At 33.5% G+C, this 20,276-nt stretch overlaps 5 protein-coding genes across 5 annotated transcripts in view; 3 read left to right on the forward strand and 2 right to left on the reverse strand.

The window, feature by feature from the left end:
• Positions 1-717: 717 nt before the first annotated feature.
• On the forward strand, positions 718-2,911 carry LOAG_02088 (hypothetical protein; the record flags this gene model as incomplete). Its single annotated transcript, XM_003137626.1, has 4 exons — positions 718-771; positions 2,072-2,191; positions 2,525-2,665; positions 2,765-2,911. 4 exons carry the CDS (start codon positions 718-720, stop codon positions 2,909-2,911), a joined length of 462 nt encoding a protein of 153 aa, XP_003137674.1.
• A 3,684-nt stretch (positions 2,912-6,595) lies between these two features.
• On the forward strand, positions 6,596-8,840 carry LOAG_02089 (hypothetical protein; the record flags this gene model as incomplete). Its single annotated transcript, XM_003137627.1, has 5 exons — positions 6,596-6,664; positions 7,138-7,159; positions 7,509-7,535; positions 8,199-8,237; positions 8,602-8,840. 5 exons carry the CDS (start codon positions 6,596-6,598, stop codon positions 8,838-8,840), a joined length of 396 nt encoding a protein of 131 aa, XP_003137675.1.
• Positions 8,841-11,440: 2,600 nt separating this feature from the next.
• On the reverse strand, positions 11,441-12,613 carry LOAG_02090 (hypothetical protein; the record flags this gene model as incomplete). Its single annotated transcript, XM_020445928.1, has 4 exons — positions 12,451-12,613; positions 12,283-12,372; positions 11,829-11,989; positions 11,441-11,645 (listed from the first exon to the last, which is right to left on the reverse strand). The coding sequence occupies exons 1-4, from the start codon at positions 12,508-12,510 to the stop codon at positions 11,441-11,443; spliced, it is 516 nt and encodes a 171-aa protein (XP_020303669.1). The 5' UTR covers positions 12,511-12,613.
• Positions 12,614-16,750: 4,137 nt separating this feature from the next.
• Positions 16,751-17,960, reverse strand: LOAG_02091 (hypothetical protein; the record flags this gene model as incomplete). The annotated part of the gene is made up of 3 exons (XM_003137629.1): positions 16,751-16,924; positions 17,048-17,126; positions 17,902-17,960. The coding sequence occupies 3 exons, from the start codon at positions 17,958-17,960 to the stop codon at positions 16,751-16,753; spliced, it is 312 nt and encodes a 103-aa protein (XP_003137677.1).
• Positions 17,961-18,887: 927 nt separating this feature from the next.
• LOAG_16916 (hypothetical protein) overlaps positions 18,888-20,276 on the forward strand; it is a gene marked incomplete at its 5' end in the record, with an annotated part of 3,238 nt that continues 1,849 nt past the window's right edge. The window contains 2 exons of the mRNA XM_020449570.1: positions 18,888-19,429; positions 19,656-19,887. Coding sequence (XP_020306885.1) covers positions 18,888-19,429; positions 19,656-19,887 — 774 coding nt within the window. The remainder of the gene's footprint in view (positions 19,430-19,655; positions 19,888-20,276) is intronic.

Consider the following 20,276-nt stretch of genomic DNA (forward strand, 5'->3'; position numbering starts at 1 on the left):
GTTTATCCATGGAACGAATTGCAGTTGCGCAGATAGCACTGTTGGGAAATTTGTTTTTCTGTTGAAGTCGGTTCTCGGCGATACAGATTTATTCGGGATGTAATATTGTTCTTGCACAATATTAATAGTTAGCACCAAGAAAAAGGGTATAGAATATATATGTATAGCAATGAAAAATGAGTTATGCAAAAAGCAAGTAATATGATCAACCAACAAACACCTTGTCGTTACCTTGGACAATAGTTTGATTGTCGGTTAGTTGATAGGTCGTTGAGTTGGGGATGTTACGGGAAATGTATGTAGCGAATAGAAAGAATATAGTAGCTTGCTGTCCAGTGGTGGCAGATATGGGGAAAATGTCGTTGGACGCGGAGGATAAGCGAAGAGGATGTATCGTCTGCTCAGTTTTAAAAAACCGAACTGTTCTGGATTTTTCCTTATGTATGTAAGGATTAGGGAGGAGTTTTGTAAGCTCCATCCGGGTTGTCATGGAGGTATGGCTAGCCTTTGGCACTGCCATTGTGTAGGTACAATGATATCATTGTCCATGATGTAGATATTGAGACGTTTTTTGTGTTATGCTGTCCATTGTTAGCTTATGCCCTCTTCATTGCTTTAATTTTACTTATAAGATTTCGTCATCCCGTTTGTTGGATATTGTGGAAATTTTGTTTGAACGTATTTTTAATTTCGGTAATTCGACAGAAGATTTGCATTATGATTTTCGGAGTTTTCCGACAAGTACATGAACGAGAATTGAGAATGATCACGGTTTATTTTGCCTTGAAAATTGCAAACTCTCTGTTACAATTTGTCTTCTGCGGCAAGAAATAATGATTTAGTACGAAACAATCGTGGAATTTTTTTGCATCTTTTTTGGAAATATACGGTCATTTTTGGGAATACACATCTTGGAAATATGTAATTATTTGACATCTAAATTACATCACAGAGCAATACACTGTTCTGAATGTTCAAATATCATCCCTTCCTATCAAGTTTTTCATTAAAATTTTTTCCATTAGTATTCATTGAGACTTAAATTCAAAAGAAAAACTGCCCATTCATGTAACAAATCTTAAAGCCTACTCCAGGATGGGCCTCAACAGTTTGCTCATACTTTGCGAAATCGGGTCTACTTTTGCACAGCTTAAAGGACGACAACTGGTCCTTTTAAATGTGTCCCTTACAAGGAGTAGTCTTTTCAACTTGACTGATTTTCCTTTCATGAAACGTTTGATGTAAGTTATCTTCTGTCGGACCAAAATGATCTAGCATCAATTGAACAGCAGTAATAAACATTATATGTTTATTATTACAGTTTAATACTACTGCAGCTATCCTGTTGAACGCTAATTAAAAACTACTGAATACAAAACTGAAAGATGATATTGTGACTACTCACTTTAATCATCATATTCTTTATCTGTTTGAATCGCAGCTTTTTGGACTTAGAAAAAAGTAGCCATTTTTTCTTTGCACAAAAGTTACTCTTCTTTTTTTCCGCAACTATTTTTTTTTTTTTTGCTCAACGAGTATTGTTTGCAAATAATTTCCACGAAATATTTTTGTTGCTTTTTTGGAACTTTTCTAAATTTCGTTTCAGCATAATCTTTAATGTAGCCTACCTTGTGAAACATCTCTTTTTAATTGCATATTCATATTTATCTTGAATGCATTTAGATGAAAGGAGTGATTTATCACATAACAAAATCAAAACATTCATTTACGACTCATTTTCTTTATTATATCAAGTATGCCTTTATTTTCAGAGAACTTTTTTACTTTTTTAAAAACTCTACCAACAACGTTTTTCACATTTAGGTATTCTATTACCAACAACTTTTTTCCAAACTATCCACTTCAATTTTGATGTAGTCCATATAATATTTTCAAGAATTTGGGGCTATGAAAGCATGCACAGCATGAACTCAAATTGTGCATCTTCAGCACAGTGCATTGAAGATCCACTTCCAATTAGAATTAGATTAAAATTAGTTAAAGCTGACAGTTTCTTATGTTGCATCAGTTCATTTATGGATCATAATGTGCATATATTTATTTAATCAAGTATAACTCAGTTTTAATGGACATGCAGTTGGAAGCGCTTGATTTGTCATACAATGACATCAAAATAATCCCGAGCATCGATTTGAGACAACTTGGTCTACGTACCCTGAGTTTACACACTGTTTTGAACAAATTGCAAACTCTGAACTCAAACATCCTATGTTGTACATAAGTCTTATATACAGGACCTTTCATTATTTCTAAAAATCGAAGACAGTATGCTTAGCCTGATTTGAAAAACTGATGACTATTTTCAGTTATTCTATAATTACTTTGTCGGAACTTGATTTAGCATGAAACGAATAAATAAAATAAACGGATTCGATTAAAATGTATTATTTGTGATATACATGATATAACTTGATTGTAAAATGAATGCTTATGAATGGAACTGGTATAAACTCTTCATATCCATATACCTAAAATACGAATTCATTAAATTTAGTTATTTCAGGAGATTGGTTTATCTTACAGCTCTAAACTGCGAATTTTAGAACAGTTTGTATTTTCTCATATACCAAATTTGCGTGCTGTCAATCTAATCTACTCCAAATCATTCACTTATCTATCACCGCATATCTTTATCAAGAATACTGTGTCATATAAGTTATAGCCCTTGATCGCTATTTGCTTTTCCCGATTTTGATTTGCTTCATGTAGTATATCTTCGTTATCTCAAATTTTGAAAATTTAGCTAGGCGTTTTACACTGCACGCCAGAGATTTTACGAGATGAATTGTTATCCGTGATGTCACAAGGCTTTTTTGATCACAATCCTTTGCGTTGCGGCTGTATCATTAAATTTATTGCAAAGGATATAACACATCTTCGCAATCTATAACAAACTAGCTGCTCGTTTACAGAGGGAGTTTTAAGAAGGTACGCGGTGATACTCAGTGTTATCGTTAGTGCAGTTAAATGGTGATAAAATGAAATATTAATTCAAAACGAATTCAGATGATTTCAAGAACAGACCCAGAGAAACAATATTTAAAAATTTAATCATCCTTTACATATTACAGTAAAGGAAGTCATGCGACATGGACGCTTGAATAATATCGTTAAGAACCTGTGTTCCCGTTTATTGAATAAACGGTGAACAGTACTCCATTTATTGCGTATCACGTCAACAACTATCGAACATTTTGTTATTGGAGATTCTCAAACCTGACTGATGTTCCAGCTATAAATTATTTTGTAAATCTCCATAATAGTGGAGATTCATAACTATCATTATAAGTGTTTACGAAATACTATTTGATTTTTTATTTTGACGAAAATGGAATGAATAGCAGGACGGTTAGCTATCGCCATAAAATCCATGGCGCAGTTACAACATCATTTGGGTAAGAGTTACAGAAGTACATCCTACTGCTTCCCTAATTTGCTGAATATAGTATTAAATGAATGATTTCACATAAATTATACAGGGATTAATTATAATAATTTGCAGAATTATACTTTCTGCTCGTGCTGTGCACTGATCAATGCTGTGCAGGAAAGTACTCTCAGCAAACCGATTTATGAGACGTACTTGCAGCGGCATACCAAATTTATCATTCGTCGAATCCAACCTGTCCACTTTACTTATCGCTATTATTACCACACTAGTTTTCTGTTCATTGTCCTTCTTCCGGGTACTATAAGCGCGTTCCTATATATGGTAGATGCAAAAACACAAAGCATTTCAAACCTGTATTTTGAACTCATGAAAGAAGCTCTCTCATTTTTCCACAGAAAATTGCCACCGAACTTAATACCATTTTATTACGTTTCTGCGAGCAGTATATCATATTTAAAAGATAAATAAAACTCCTTATGAATCACACTTAGCAATAATAGAATATACTTATTTTTATAACAAAGTAACTCTGTGCTTTTCAGGCCAAAAATAAACCAAAGAAATTTTCATGTCATTTGCATCAAACACTGTTAAGTCCCAACTGCCGCCAGTCGTAGGTCAATAATAAATTGAAGAATGAAAGACTTTTATTATTCATTCATTGCGACACGTTTCCTCAAGGTCGCATGGCGTTACGTGTTAAATACTGCCAAAAAAATAAACTCCTTGAAAGAAACCTGTCAATAATTCATTCTGGTTAACGTTAACTTTAAGCTATAGGCTTTAGATAGTTGGAAGCGTTCAGCAGATAATTGTTTTCATCTTACTTAAAGATCTCAGGAATATGCCACAAGCTAGGACATGTGAGGAAAATCTGTAATAAATGTGAGTTACTTGGTAAATTATCAGTGACCAATATATCCCAAACTAATGCTACTGTAATGAACATTTATAATCTATGTAATACTGCTTTTTACAATCTATGAAATACTGCAGTTAAGCATCACTCAATGTATTTCGTTAAATCAGTGTTCGATGGCAAATGTCAATCAAAAGTTCATTAATGATCTTTGTGATCGTAATCGATGTTCAGCTATGTCTTTTTGATGGAAATCAAGCTCTGCGAAAATCTATGAATGAATACGCTAGAAGAAGTACTAAATGGGTCAATGAAAGTGAACACTAATTAATCATTTTTTATGGTCTATTTCATGTATATGAAATGCTCTAATTAATTCTTGGAATTCAAATTTGAAAACTTCATTAGAATAAAATTTTAGTGGATGTAACTCTATACAAAATGAGCTCCGTGCGTAATATTCAACATTTTAGATCGCAGAAAATTTAAAGATTTTTGAATTCAAGAGCTAAGTCAAAATATCTCGTATTGTATGAAATATTTTTCATTTCTTTCTCTTATCCTGAGAAAACGGATTTATACTTAACTCACCGTACCGCACTGTTAATGAATGCTACAATATGATTCTTTGCTGCTAGAACGGCAATTATGGCTAGCTGTATTTTATTTCACTTCAAATTACCATTTATTTCAAAACTTTGTTGCCTTCGATAGTTTTGCGAAGTTTATTCTTAAGTTGCGCCAGTTTAAAGATTTTGCAACGAATTCCATTTTTATTATAACTGTGAGTGGTGTGTGCATGCACACATGCATACATCCATGCATACAGATTATCTGCGAAATCTTCAATGAACACAAGCAGTCAAGTCTTTTTCCGCTTTTAGGTTCCATATCCCTTCAACTTTACCTTATCAATGCAGTAAACGGAAGTCAACAAAACTGCCTGAATTTTCAAAGTAAAGGCTTAGATGTAGCCAAAGCGTAGAAAAATTAACTGAATGTTTCACTAATTGCCGAAAAAAATCGAATGAAAAAATTTATCCATTTTAAGAAAGTTGTTGATTATGAATTAATTACCATTGTCCAACGAATAAAATCGTCTGGCTACAAAACCCCAGATGTTGAGCTCATTTGTCTAAGAATACAATTCACAGGTAATCTTGAGAAATGAAACTGTGGATGTATCCAGAAATGGAGAAAAGATATTGAGGAACATCAGAATTTTAGATGTGCTATTTTCTGGATGCAATCATAGTATCTGACACGATTTCCGACTTACAGTGTCTCAGATTTTTAAGTCATGAGGTTGGCCAAATAGGAGGCGTATGAAAAAAAAGACTACTGGTTGTATGCTATGCAATAAACAGGGAAAAGAGGATACAGGTAGCACGTATGGAAAAACCTTAATTTGTTGTTAAGTATTCTGAAACCCCATATTTTCTCAACTAGTTCTGGAAGTTCTGGTCAAACAATCACACAAAGAGCGATCTTAGGTACAGTTTTAGAGAGAAGCAAAAATAAATAAATAACATCTAGTTTTTCCAGGAGGTTGCAAACAAAAAATTCAATACTTCTCAGAAATAAAAATAACATATTCACAGATTCTACTTTCTCGCAGAAATTTCTACCTATGCAAGAGTCAAGTTTTACCAAAATGGTTAGGCGCTATTTCACAAATCTACTTCAGCAGTGAAAATTAATGTTGACATGTTGATGAGCAGGGAACTTTCATTTGTCGTTGATAGCTTGTAACAAGGATGAACTGGTGAGATGGCAACTGTTTTCAATAATCTTCATGGAGAACTTCCAGAAAATCCCTCAAAATCAGGCCTGACTTCTAATTCCATCAAATGAAGATGGAAGTGTGCGAATATACAGGAGATGCGTAGTCATATTAATTGAGGCATGACACATTTGTAACTGTTCTCTGCCCTTCTTTGATAAACAGGGTATTTCATTTATTTTTTTATAATCTTTAACTTCACTTCGCAAAATTTTCACGATAAAATTTTTTAAATAAACTGACACTCAAAATAAACCCAAAATCCAAGATATGCAATCATTTTACTGAATTTGAGGCACATTTGATCTAATAAAAAGAATCGCGTGGTCAAGTTTGATATCCGGTGTCCTAAATATTGGAGTTATGATGCGTTCTTAAAATAGATGTAGAAGTAACTGCATCGTCTATAACAGATTAGCTAGTGTGAGATTTCAAGTCAAGGGATTTACAAATGGGATTAATTTTATTAGGTGACCCATCGTTTCATTTGTAAAGCAAGACCTGAACTCACCTAAAATTTGGAGAAAATGCAACTGCTAGGATGAAAAAAGTTGCTGTTTATTTAAATTATTTGCAACGACAATGTGATATTGCATTCACGCATTCAAAGGTAAAAAATCCTGAAATTAAAAATACTAGTCCAAATGTAGTTTGATGCAAAATTCGAGGTAAATTCGGAATCATTCTGTTTTTCATACAGCAGTCACCACGAAGGCGTAAAACATGTATTGGATTTCATAGGAAAGTATAATAAATTTTGAGGAATTTCTTTTGGTTCATCATCCTGTTGTTGATTATCGATCAACCTCTTTTACCACTGTTCTCGAGGAAAATGAAGTTGAAGCCATTACACGGAAATTTGCTGATCGTATTCCTCAAATGCTATAGACCTCAAATACTCTTAGCACCATTCCTGCATTATTTAACTCAATAAATCGACGACTTGAACAAGTTAGTTTAAAGATACAGTAAATATTTTGATAAATTTAAATTGACCTGACGAACTTAGATTTCGCAGATTGAATTATGATACGAGTTTTTTTTATTTTACTCAAATTCATGATTTTCCAAGACTAGTTTCAGGACAAAGCCGCATTCAGACAAGGTAAAAATGAATTAAGTTGTTGTATTCCACAACGAAACCAAAATAGGCTTATTTCTTACCGAAATAAAAAGGAGTTTCCAGATAAGAAATCCAAATAATTTGCTTTATTAAAATAACATAACAAAGTGTACACGAAAAGAGAAGTTAAGGTGATTCAAAAGGTGGAAAGTGTATATTTGAAATAACACAATCGCGCTATAACTGTGACATAACTCTTTAAGTTAAGTTAGCAAACAGTTTCTTTAGTGATACTAACCTAATAAATTTTGATTTAATGTAGTTGACGGGTCTAATAATTGCCTAGCAACTTTTTATATCTAAAAAAAAAAAAAAAAAAGAAAAGCTACAGAGAAGATGAATTATACTGTTACCGCAGGTAATAAGGAATAAGGAAAGCTCGAGATCTTTATGTTCAAAACAAAAAGCACCAAGATTACATATCATTACAAATCATCTATTTTTTGGAATAGTACTTCATTAATTATGTAAAAAAAATCCTCCCATTAAAATTGAATGAAAATGAATGGGAAACGTAAACAATAAAAATGTTTGACAATGAAGATGCAGTCCGTAGGTTTGCAATATAAAACGGGTACTCGGTCAGGATTTCTGTGTGAAACCACATTTTCTACTCATAAATTTTACTTTTTCTAATTCACACGGCAGTGCGCACAAACGGCAGCCATAATATTGAAGCGCGAAATGAAGAATCAAGAAAAATTGATGCAAATTTTCTTAAACATAAATATACAAAAATGCATTTTGAAATTATTAATTAAGTAATAATGAAATGAAATCGATTAGTTCAAATATGTTGCTATCGTCATTATTATCATGAAAGCAGAATTTGTGATTTCATCAATGCAAAAAGATCGTCACTTAAAGGGTTCCATACCACATATTGTAGAGATTATTCTGATGTCAATATTTTGTCGTCTAGAAACAACTTGTGAAATATATTTAAAATTTTACCGGCAGCCCAATGAACGAGCGAACTAACGCAATTAGTTGAACAGTATACCCCGTAAACTTCCTAAAGGGGCTATATTTGGACGTATACGTAGCCGCGCTACCGCTAGTATTTTCAATGCATATTTTAAAAAATTATGGCATTTCTTCTACTAATCTTCTTAATGGCAACTTTCATCATTGTTTTCAAAGAGTAATGTACACTGTTTGATAAAATTTTCTTTTTCAAAATTCCTAACCAATTTCGCATATTATTTATAAGTTGTTTGGAGATTATTACAAAAAGGATTGCATATTTTGAACGAAATCCATTCAGAAAATAATTGAGAAAAAAGTACAACTTTTAAAAAATAAAACTGAAAATTAATTTTCATACCGTAAAAATAAATTCAGCGCTAAAGATGAAGATATATGAAATAGTTTACAATATACAATCAACGCAACAGTGAATTGATCTCCGACAGAATTTTCAGCTAAGCGATATCCCTTTTGGCAGCAAGATTATACAAGTTTACAAAAAGGCATATTTAAAGATAAAAAAAATTACTTCGAGAAAACAAATGAGCTGATTCGTTCGCAACACTTTTGTTCGATTACGATAAATGACTTTTCCACTGTGCGCGGTATTGTCGATATTGACGATCGTAATTTGTCAATATGTATAATTTTTTGTCCCACAGTTGTTCACGCCAATCCTACTTTGTGGATGTAGGCACGTTGCACATTAATAGTACCAATACTTCAAATAAATAAGTAAACGAAAATAAACGATAAATGTGTCTGTTCTCGCTTCACCTGTTCTGATCGTTTTTTGTTGAAATCTACCACTGCTGCATCTTCACTGCTTAATAAGGATTAGGGCATACTTGATTCGCAGTTCAGACGGCAGCACTGTTTAGTCTAGCAACACTCATCGTAATCTTCAGTTCTCATTTAAGTAGATATCTTGAAAATTTAAAATTGAGCCCATGATATAGATAATATGGATAAATTATCACCATGAATCAAAAAACAATTTTCTATAATTTTGTTCCTCATAATCTATATTAAACAGGACCAAAAAAAAAAAAAAAACCAGGGAACTTGCTCTCTTGTAAAGACCGTCAAATTCAGTCCATCCTGAAGTCATGTTAAACTTGGTAATACCGAAAACACGAACCCATAAAAAACAAAACTCGCTTTAAACATTTGTTTTTAATTGTTTATTTTTAATTGTTGATTGCTTATTATTTGCTTGTTTGCGTATTATACCGAAGAAATTTGGCATAATGATCATAATGCAAGTTAGGTATTAACGAGAATGCCCTGCTAATAGGAAAATACGTTTACAATTTTTGCTTGCTTTTTCCTAACAAAAAAATTATTTATGAAACAATTAAATAATAAAGAAATTTAGCAATGGAGAAAAATATTAACTATTATTTCCCGCGATAAACAAGCTACATAAGGGTAAAGATATAACTATGAAAAGTGAAAAGAAAAAAAAAGTAGTCACCCACTTTAAATTAACAACGTTAGAATGGATTTAGCTGCAAAATAATATTAACTTTAATTCTTCTGATCATTTATTATTTGTTTATTTATATTCAGACCCATAAAATATATTGCTGTGAATGGAACTTAAAGATTTAATAATAGAACTTATTGAAACAAATAATCCAGCTTATTAAAAACAAAATTCCTTGCAGATAATACAGACATTCCGATATTTTCTTCCTTGAAGCTAGCATAAATAAATTTTTTAAGAATTTTAATTGTAATTAACGCGTAAGCAAGATTTTAGGACAGAAGCACATTCGACAGAAATTCGTAAAACAAAGCTGCTTCATCGAAGAACATATGTCTGTCTCATCTTCATATATGCAAGTCAAACATTAATTATTGTACCGCATAAAAATTTAGTCAACCACCTTTTCAAATTTGTTCGGATGTTTTCAGAGAAATTATAACAAATACAAGTCGGAATAATTCATTGTCGAAACGTTTCAAAAATAAATAATTAGTCTAATGGGTCTCCATAATTTAAGCTAAACCATTTTGAAGTTCTTATCTTCCGACATTTGGAAACGCTTCTCTTGCTTTCAAATATTTCATAACTGAAATAAGGGAGGCCTTGAAATTTGCGCTAGTCTCGCCCTCATCGCTCAGCAATTAAAAAAAATTATTTTGATTCAATAAAAAACGACAGGGCAAAAAAAACGGGAAGTAATGAACACTTAAAATTTTAACGATAATGAGATGTCGAAAAAATCTTCACCCACTAAATCCAGTGGCTAAATTTTTGTGAAATTATACTGGAGTCAGTTCGTAATTATATCACTCAGTGAGTTCGTCAAAAAACTGGTGATGAGATAACAATAGATAACAGAAGCAGTCGCTCTCTATTGTTTGTCAAAATAGCCAGAAAAACGAAAAAAAATCACTTTTTTTTAAAAAAAATAAAGTAAAAATATATACGCAATGATTGGAGTTCCTTTTTTATGATCAGGCGAAATAAAACTGACTGCGTCACGAAAATCGGAAAATGATCGAATTTCAGGGTAATTTTTTCTCCAGTACTGAGTAACCTAGATTAAACTTCAAACAAATTTTTTGAAAATTTGCCGATGAAATACAAATGAATCCTCGGCATTTGTTTTACTGAAGAAATGTTCATTCTCGTTAGATTTCTACTTGTAAAATATAGGAAATTTCCATCATAAGAAAACAAGTCATAAGTATTTTTGCTGAATTAGAATAGCCCAAATACGTGGAGTTCGAAAAAGAATGGAATGGGAAATGTGGACCATTCTAATCTCTTCATATCAGTTATCACTTTAACTAGCATGACAATATGTTTTTCACCAAATAGACGGGGAACCAGTAAAAATTTAAATTCCGCTTGTTGTGTTTTCGTAGAATGAATAAGTGCCGTCCAAGTAGTTAAAGTATGAAAGAGTTCAGATTATTGTTCTTGCATACTTCAAATCATAACGTATTTGAGAGGTGCTTTACTCCCTTCTAATTATATGATATTAGGGATTCATCCTGATCTTGCATATACTCCAAATATTTGCAGAAGTACTTTCAGATTCATATTTCGAGCTTTTTTGCGTGGGGTACAAACTTTCCAGTGAACATTTAATTCTTTCATAAGAAAGGTTTTATTAAAAAAAAGAAATACAATTCCTCCTTTTCTGTGAAGCAGCGAATTGTGAATGATTAGGTGAAGTAATTATTGTTTTGTTTCTTTCTTTTTTTTTTTACTTGCAAGGACTTAATTCGTTTGTTCCTCTTCGTAGCAAAAGATTCCACATATTTCAACTATCAATATTAATCGACATTGTATATTTGGTAATTTGGTATATATTTGGTAATACTCACCCTAAAACGTCCATCCCAATAAGTGGATGAAAGCCAGTAACGATCAAATGGTGTGTAATAGCCATAACGATAAGGATAGGAATATGCGTAACGATAACGTGGATAATCGTCATAATAATAGTAGTATCGACTGTAGTACGACGGATAACCATATCTGAAGAAAAAGAGCTTTCGACGTTACAGAAAATCCAGATATCCTGAGGTGCTAAAATCCTCCCAAAGGTTTCTTCTATAAATTCGTGAAGTTGATAAGTTACATTTCCTTTTGCTGTTGGAAGGGGAATTAGTTTTGAAGAATTATTTTGACCATTTTGGAAACAGCCCATAAGAAACATACAAGTATCCTCTGTACCGAGTCCAGTAGCTGTATGGATAGTTCCAATAACTATATGGGTTCAAAACGTAATTATTATAGTAGTAACGACGGGGAAAGAATGTACTGCGATATAACGGACTGTAATAATAGTGGCGATCATACCAATAATCATCATGCTGCAACTGTTTGATTTGAAGTTAACGAATACGCAAAGATTATTTCAAGATAAACAAGGAAATCAAACATTAGTTCTTTTAAAGATGTAAGAAAGATTTTCAACTAAAAAAAAAAAATTTGATGCGCTCATAGCGTCCGATTTCCTATCTCCGAACTATGTTTACAAAAAAATTGAATGACCGTTGGATACGAGTTCTTGAAAAAAAAAGATTAAAGAACTTGTTGTCATAAAACCATCATTGTTAATTGAAATTTCAGGAAGTAGAGAAGTAAGCATAAAAATTAATCCTACAGTTACCAAATCCCAGTCTCTGTAGTAGCGATATGGCCATTTCGAAGTGTAACGGCTATACAGGTTTAAATCTGGCACCGATCGCGTTCGATAAATCTGCAATATTCACATCCAGTTTTTAAAAACGCGACATAACTAGGCTTTCAATAAGGATGATGATATTGGGGACAATACCGTAGTAGAATAGGACGGTCTCAATACGACAGCGGACTGTGCTCGAACAAGCTCCACCATTTTGGCTTGTTTTGTTTGAATTCTTTAAGTTAAATTCAGCTTTCAGATCTGTTATAATGACGATTTCGACGGCAGCCTCACACTGCTTTTTGCCACCTTATCTGTGTTGATATTCGACTCAACAAAACATAAAACATAAGAGACAGCGGCTGAATAAACGAGCACTTTGAATTCATTTCTTTTTTCAACTTTTCAAGTGATATTCGAAAAACATGGCTTTGTAAGTGGTACTTTTGCAAATTTCAGCCAATTAGCAATAACAAGTTTCTTGGTTCCAACTACGGTGATATTATAAGAAACAAATTTTTTTTCGTTGGTCTACTCTTCTGGGAAGAACCTATTTCATAACAATGGCTTTGCAGAAAACAACACAAAAACTTCAAGCTTTTGTATATCTCAATACACCCATTGCAATCAAAAATAAATAGAACTTTTACTAAACCAATAACATCTAAACATCTTATAAAATGATAAATTTGGCTGAGAATTTAAAATATATGGATGATAAATTTGACTAAATATTTTATTTAAGCAGGTAAAACGTGGATCATATATTCATCCATATTTAGTTTAAAATTAGAAATTGTTCCTGCGTTTCATATAGAGCAACTATTTCAAAGCTGAATGGAAAAAAAAACTGAAAATTACAAATTGAAGGAAGTCTCAGATGGCGAAATTAATTTAATAACATGCATTACTTCATATATTGATCAGCATAATAAGCACCCCGGCCCACTTATCTGGGTAGCTCACCGTTTGACAGCTGTAACTTGCTTAATGAAACCTTGAGCTTATTTTCAAATCTCTCCCATATGTTCTAGCTGTCTAACCGAGGTAGGATATGTTCGCGTACCGAACCCCATGGTCCTACTGACATGGGGTCGGAGGAAAAGCTTTGCAGTTTCACGAAAATAGTTGCCACCTCCACATACCCTTGCTTCATACCTTGAGCTTCACAATCTGTTGTCGGAACTATCCGTCTCTTTCAGAGAAAAGAGAAATTGACAAGCACTTGAAAGCGAATCAACGTATCCCACATGATCACTTCGCAATAGGTTCACCTGGATCATCAGCAAAAAATAAAGGACGGCTGTCTGATGATTGCCCTCTTCCTGCATAAATTTTTCTTGAAAATGAATTTCCTCTGAGATCAGTGGAAGCAAACTATGCATCATCGAGTAGTTTTAAAAGAATGGAAGAAAACAGTATTTTACACTACGTTTTTGAAAATAAAATGGTGCAACAATATACGTATTAGAAAAACCAAAATAATTATAATATGAAATTATTTGGCTCTAAACCAAGTAAACTTATGCTTATAATTATTTCGACAGCAATAATAATGTGGAAATGTCCCAATCTTATATCAACTAATGGTGGGAACGTTATAGACATTCGACAACTCATTCACATGTAAATTCTTGCCTAAGAATTAATCTCGTATGTAAATTATCTACATGCAGAATATGTAAAAACCTTATATGCAGCTGTGGTAATACGATATACCTGGTGCAGCTACATGTTATTGTAAGCCAAACCAATTTATCTACAATATATAAGTCTTAACACAAATCCTTATGTTCATTCAAAAATATCTGACTTTATGTACCCCTAGCATTGTGTCTCTTTTATCATTGAAAAAAATAAAGTTTCGGATTAACTGTGTTGCCGCTATCGATCATTACACCAACTCCATCGCCTTTTATTACGAGTTACTCTTCTTTTACAGTTCGAAATCTTCCGTAACTCATTTCAAATATTTTATTCACTCACCAGTTCAAAAAACGAGCTTTTGCGACAATATGTGGCTTAACCCTAATGCATTGAAAAAGAAAAACATGAACTAAACTATGTACTGTCAAGCCAACGTAACTACGATAATGGAAATTCTTCCATTTCTTGTATTTTGTGCCACATAATTACGATAATTCTTGTTGTTGCCGGCAAAAAAAATTCAGATATTAAATTTGAAATAATTTTGCCAATGAAAAACCATATGTTAAACTCATATGTTAATAAGAACAGATAACAGCAAGCAACTATGATACTGTTTTTTTTTCCTTTTTAATTTGCATGATATTGAAAAGCGAAGAGTTTCCAACGAACAATAACGTCGTAGAAAGTTCTGTAAGTGGTGAAGCAAAATTTTAGTAAAGATTTCCATCAATATTACAGGATCTCAAAGGCAGAACAATCCTTTGTTTATGAATACAAACTTCCACTTGAAACGGCAGTTCAGTTCATCATTCAGCAAGCATCATGTCAACCCATAAACCTGAGTTTGTGCCAATCATAAATCACCTATTTCTGCCAGATAACTTTTCTGTAATACATAAAGTTTCTCTAAAAAAGAAGTGCATAAAACTGGTTGAACAAACAATATTCCTTTATTCGGCTTAATCAAATAAAATATGCATTACTGTATTTCTAACCCTGTAGGTTCGGTCTTGTGCCAAAATATCACAAATTATAATTACTGCTTTCAACCGTCTCTTCAGAATTCCAACTAATTATTTGAATACTTCCCATAATTCTGCACGCAACCTTATCCCTTTACTCTCATTACACTGTCATGCCAGATTTTGTACGATAACTCAGGGCCGAAATTCAACTTTATTTTCAAATCCCTTCATTTCTTACCGCTTTTATTTTGCTTTCACATTCGACCTCTTACTCTTCCCAGCGAAAATCCTGAAGTCACTTTTAATCCTAAATCCCATTACACTGCCAATCCGAACCCCCACACAAACTTCCAACGACAGGATTGTATTGAAGCTATGATGTCGATATTTCGCGGTTGGCCAACATTTGCAAGTCAACCAACGAACGTTTCGGTTGGAGAAGCTTGTCGAAGCAAGGGTTAGTGTTGGTCCGGGCGAGGGAGATGCGCAATGCCAAGCGGGCGAGGTGCTAAACCACTCATGTCGGGATTCATGTGTAATTTTTTGACTAGAAATTGGGCGATGCTTCTCATGCTTCCCAGAAAACATTATCGGACAGAAAGTTCACGGGAATAAGTAATGACGCCGTGCATTTGTTCTGCGTGGTACCCTAAAGCGAATTGGTGTTTGCTACGAGTAGCGCCACACCTAAACCTTAGCCGTCAATTTGTTTCAGAATTTATTTTGACTCAGATTTTATTCTTTTTGAATTATATGTGCGATTATCTCAACACATCGTTTGTACAATATTTTTGTCTTTTAACTACGATCTTCCTAATGAGTGCCGAAAAATCCTCCTTCCAACTGGTTTTTTATATTAATGCGTGAGGTCCTTTGATCCGCAGAAATTGTGGACCGAATGTTGCAGGACATAGTTATCTGTTGGCATGATTATATATTCAGACCAGGTTGTATCGCTACTGCTAACATTTATTCAAGTTCAGTCCATTAAACAAAAGATTACTTAAGAAGAAAATGAGGCAGTAAAAGTTTCGACAGTAATGGTATCAAAAGAATGTTCGATCATGATCCTACATTTCTCTTTACTTAGTTGATCCAGCATATCACAATTCTTGACTTTTTACACTCGTGCATTATACTGATTGCGTTTATTTTACTTTCAGACTTCATGGAGTGTATTGTATTCAGAGCTTATCATTACTGACGATGAGAGAGATATGTAGAGGTGATGTACTCCAGAATTAGAGCAGAACTGCTAAAAAGAAGCGATATATCACAAAGCCGTAGAAAAGGATTTACAGTGAAAAAATGTATGAAAATTAACGACCACGAAAAACTAATTGAGTCCCACTCTACTGTGCTGAATTAAGATTCACTACGCATAAATTACTTTCAAGTCAAAGGAAATGTGTGTGACAGTAATGGCTTTAGTTTGCCTTTTATTAATCGCGGTCCAAGAAATTTTGGTTACAGCAATTTGCAAACTAAACGGTGAAGAATAAAATGTAACAAAGCAGTCTTATTTGTTTTTGCACACAACAGTACATTTTAACTCTATAAGATATTAATGGTAGTCTCTTTTTAAGAAAACACGGCACATGTTCATTTTATTAATCTTACAAATTTTGTAATTTGCAGATGAAACCATATGCGATTTTGTTCCGTTAAAGACACATCGTTGATACTGTGTACCATACATGAATTCTGCAGATTTCTGTCAGAAAAGTTGCTTAATGGATGAGCAAACGATTGCTCATCATCTTTCGGAAACGACATACCTGTGCTTTTGTGCGCAAAATGTATGCTAATCGATTGTGGATGATCAGTAGGTTTTGTCGTCAATTATCTTTAGAATTTTCAACGAAAATATGAAGTTGTCGTTTTGCATTCATTTTTATTTTCGTTGTAAACAAGTCTTCCTCGAGGAGTTGTTGCGGTGGTATACATGTATCGGACACGATCGGATCACTCGTTTTAACTCGTTTTATCTTTAGTTTGATGGTTTTATTTGCCTAAAAAGTTACGTGCTGTTTCAATCCCTCATAACTTTCAGGACTTGAGACTTAAATATTACCGTCTTATGACTTGGTTTCGTTTATGAATTTTATTCATATTGAAAGCAAATATATTTTAACTTCGTGATGAGCAACAGCATCATAATTGCGAGTGCTACTGGCCATCATATCGTGTTTGCCAGCACTTTGTTTCCTTATACTGAAATGCAATGCACATTTTGAACGTAATTTTTTGCTGTGTAAGTCATGATATTTTAAAATTCTCTAGGCTTAATATAAGCGTTTTCACTATACTCAACATGGACGAGACGAAAAATAGGTTACAAGAACGCTTTGTGATAAGGTAACTAGCATGAGGCATTTCATCGCTCGTTTTGCGTTATATTTTATGAATAGTCATATCTAAAAGACTGTTGGACTAGAATGATTTCCGCAGTGTATGGCTGTAAGTAGTTATAGTGTCATTAGTGCCTGGTAATATTTCTCAAATTAATTTAACAGTTGTGGCCATTAACGCATGTTTGTATTAAAGTACATTTAATTCTAAAGAATCATACATTGTTTACAACATTTTTCTGTGAATTATATCTCGCTTTATCGAAATCTTTACCCTCATTCTCTGATTTGGCTTGTAGGAGGTTATGGTATATGAAATTACGATTCGACACTGCTGTGCAGTTTAGAAGAGTTAGTTGACAAGTTCGAACCGAGCTTTTGCTTAGTAGGGAGTTTTTCAATTACTCATTTTTGATTTCTAATAATGTTTGATAACTTATGTAATTGTAAAACCGGTAATATCAGCATTATTCATTAAATGAAAAAGTCTCGTAAAAGTGGATTGAAAGGAATTCAGTTCCTTTCTTCACAAAAGATCCACTGGTATCATCGTTTGACTGCTTTTCATTAATGTTTATCAGGAATTCTGTTTTCATTAAAAAATATTCCTGCCGAGCTCAAGAAGTGCATCAATGCACTCAGGTAATTGCTGTGCAAGTTGCTGTCGTGTACATAAACTTAGTTTTTTGCCAAACATTTCTTCCCTTTTCTGTTGTTGTAGAATCAGTGTTGGTAATGTGTTGATAAAAAGTAGGTTTTGATGTCATTCTTAGAAAAAGTCTGTTAATATTTGTAAACGCGAATACTCGGGTAGAGAATTTGCGTCTAAGCTCAACTGCCAATCACTTCGAATTTACATGTTGTCCATAAATATTTGCAGTAATCCAATATTTTTCCAAGCTTTACGATTAATTTTACGCCACTACTTATTGTTTTGATACAGAAATCAGTTGAATGGGCTTTATCCGTTATTGCCGTAAAATTTTTCTGAGTGTACCATTCTTTAATTCTTTTCATCTCTCGTCAATTTATGCTATTGTTCAAGTATTCGTCGATATGACAGTTATCCATCACAGTTAATTAACTCAAGTCGTTATGATAAACTTCAGCAAAATCATCTAGTGCGAGGATTAAACTCTTTGTGATTGTCCTCTGGTTTGATACATTTACCCATCAATTTTAATTATATTGATCAAGTTGTTGCATGACAGTTGTTATTACTGCAGTTTTGTTGTTGTGTGTTCTTTGCAGAAAGCTGTCTTCCCTTGTCGGCTTTTGATAAATATTATTTTCTCTAAGTTGACTTGCGTTCATGAATCATGGTTCCTAAACCATAAAAAGCTGATGTACGCATCGTACATGAGCGTATTTTTCGGATGCAATTTGTTCATAACTTGATTAGGTCTTTTAGTATGAAGTATTTTTGAGATCGAATTGGTTTCAAGCATTTTTGTACTTGTGGTGCTTTAACATTTCACTGTAGTAAATCTAATATATGCTATTTTATCGTCTTCTGCAGGTTTGAGTTTAAGAGGAATTCAGTAACTGTACATTATATGTCACGTCCTAATTGTATAGATTAGTTTTCAGGATCTGGTATGATCACTTCACAAGTGTAACTTGGATGATGATACCCAGCAGTCGTGGTATTTTACCACCACAATCAAAGTGCTACAGTACAACATCCAGTTTCTGCCCACAACAACCGTTCTGGCCTCCAACTACACCTACAGTAGCCAGTATCCGGTCATCAGTAAATACAGCTATCCCTTTCAATTCTCCCGGTGCAGCTGCTAGCACCACTACAGACCTCTTGAATTTCCTACATGCGGTGTTTCTCAATAACTCGATCACTAATAATGGACCGAGATCACTGAGCAGTGGGCAGCGCTATTGGTCAGCATTACCAGCAGTGTGCAGTAGTGGCACAGTACTTACTCCTTTTACCAGCCACTCCTCAACTACAACCAGCAGTAACTACCAATGTAATATTAATTTAGAAGGTAAGAGCGGTATTAATTATAACGGTAACTTCAGTACTCCTAATTTTGATCATGAGATCGGTGCAGATATTGACTACACTGGTGGTTTTTTCGACAGTTCAAGTAGCACATTGTCTACTTCTGCGCAAGAAATGCCGTTTTATATTAAACGGCAGCACTCGAGGTATGTTCCTGGTTACTTTCCTTTGCATAGAGTTTGCTATTACTTTAAATAAGTATTTCGCTTTTTTTTTTAGTACAAATTGTCGTATTATATTCATATATGTTTAAAACATACAAAATGTGAATTGACGCGTAATACTTCAAGTCATATGTTTTTATCATTCTGCTGTTCAAACAAAATGGAAATTTTTTATTTATAAAATGTTTCAAAAGCGATACCTTTGTAGTTTTGCATCTGAAAATGATGTACCTGCTGGAATTGTTTCGCTGAATAGCGATTTGGTGGACTTTGCATGTCAGTACCGTTGGTCAACAGCAACTGAACAACATAAATGTGCATTAAAGCTCCGTTGTTGTTCGTCAAAGCAGTGGTCGTCTTATCACAACGACGGTAACAGCAGTTCATCTTTAAGGAGTATGGAACAGAAAGCCGAATGCTCAGTTATTCGTCCAAGAATGGTTGGTCTTTTAATTTTTGAATCTTCTAACACTTTTTGCTACACCGCTGTTCTGTAAAGAAGACAGTTTAATGCTTATCAGTTTAGTTATTTTCTGCAGCAGATGAACACATTATTAATCAAAGACTGAAATGCCAGGCTTTTTATTAACCGATGTTATTGTTCGAATTTCATTGCGACCTTAAATTCTCTCCATTTTGTCTCTTAACAGCTGTACAGCCTGATAAATTCGGAATATCAAACGCATTTTGTACTGATGACTTCTGTCTTCACCCTCGTGTTATTTCAAACATTTTTTTTGCTAATCGTGGTATCTTCTGCCAAAAAATCTCATTCTCAAAATGAAGTTATTCGATTACTAAATATCGCTGCTCATTACTCTGGAAAAAG

This window comes from Loa loa (genome assembly GCF_000183805.2).
Source record: "Loa loa unplaced genomic scaffold supercont3.28, whole genome shotgun sequence".
In the NCBI taxonomy this organism is placed as follows: domain Eukaryota; kingdom Metazoa; phylum Nematoda; class Chromadorea; order Rhabditida; family Onchocercidae; genus Loa; species Loa loa.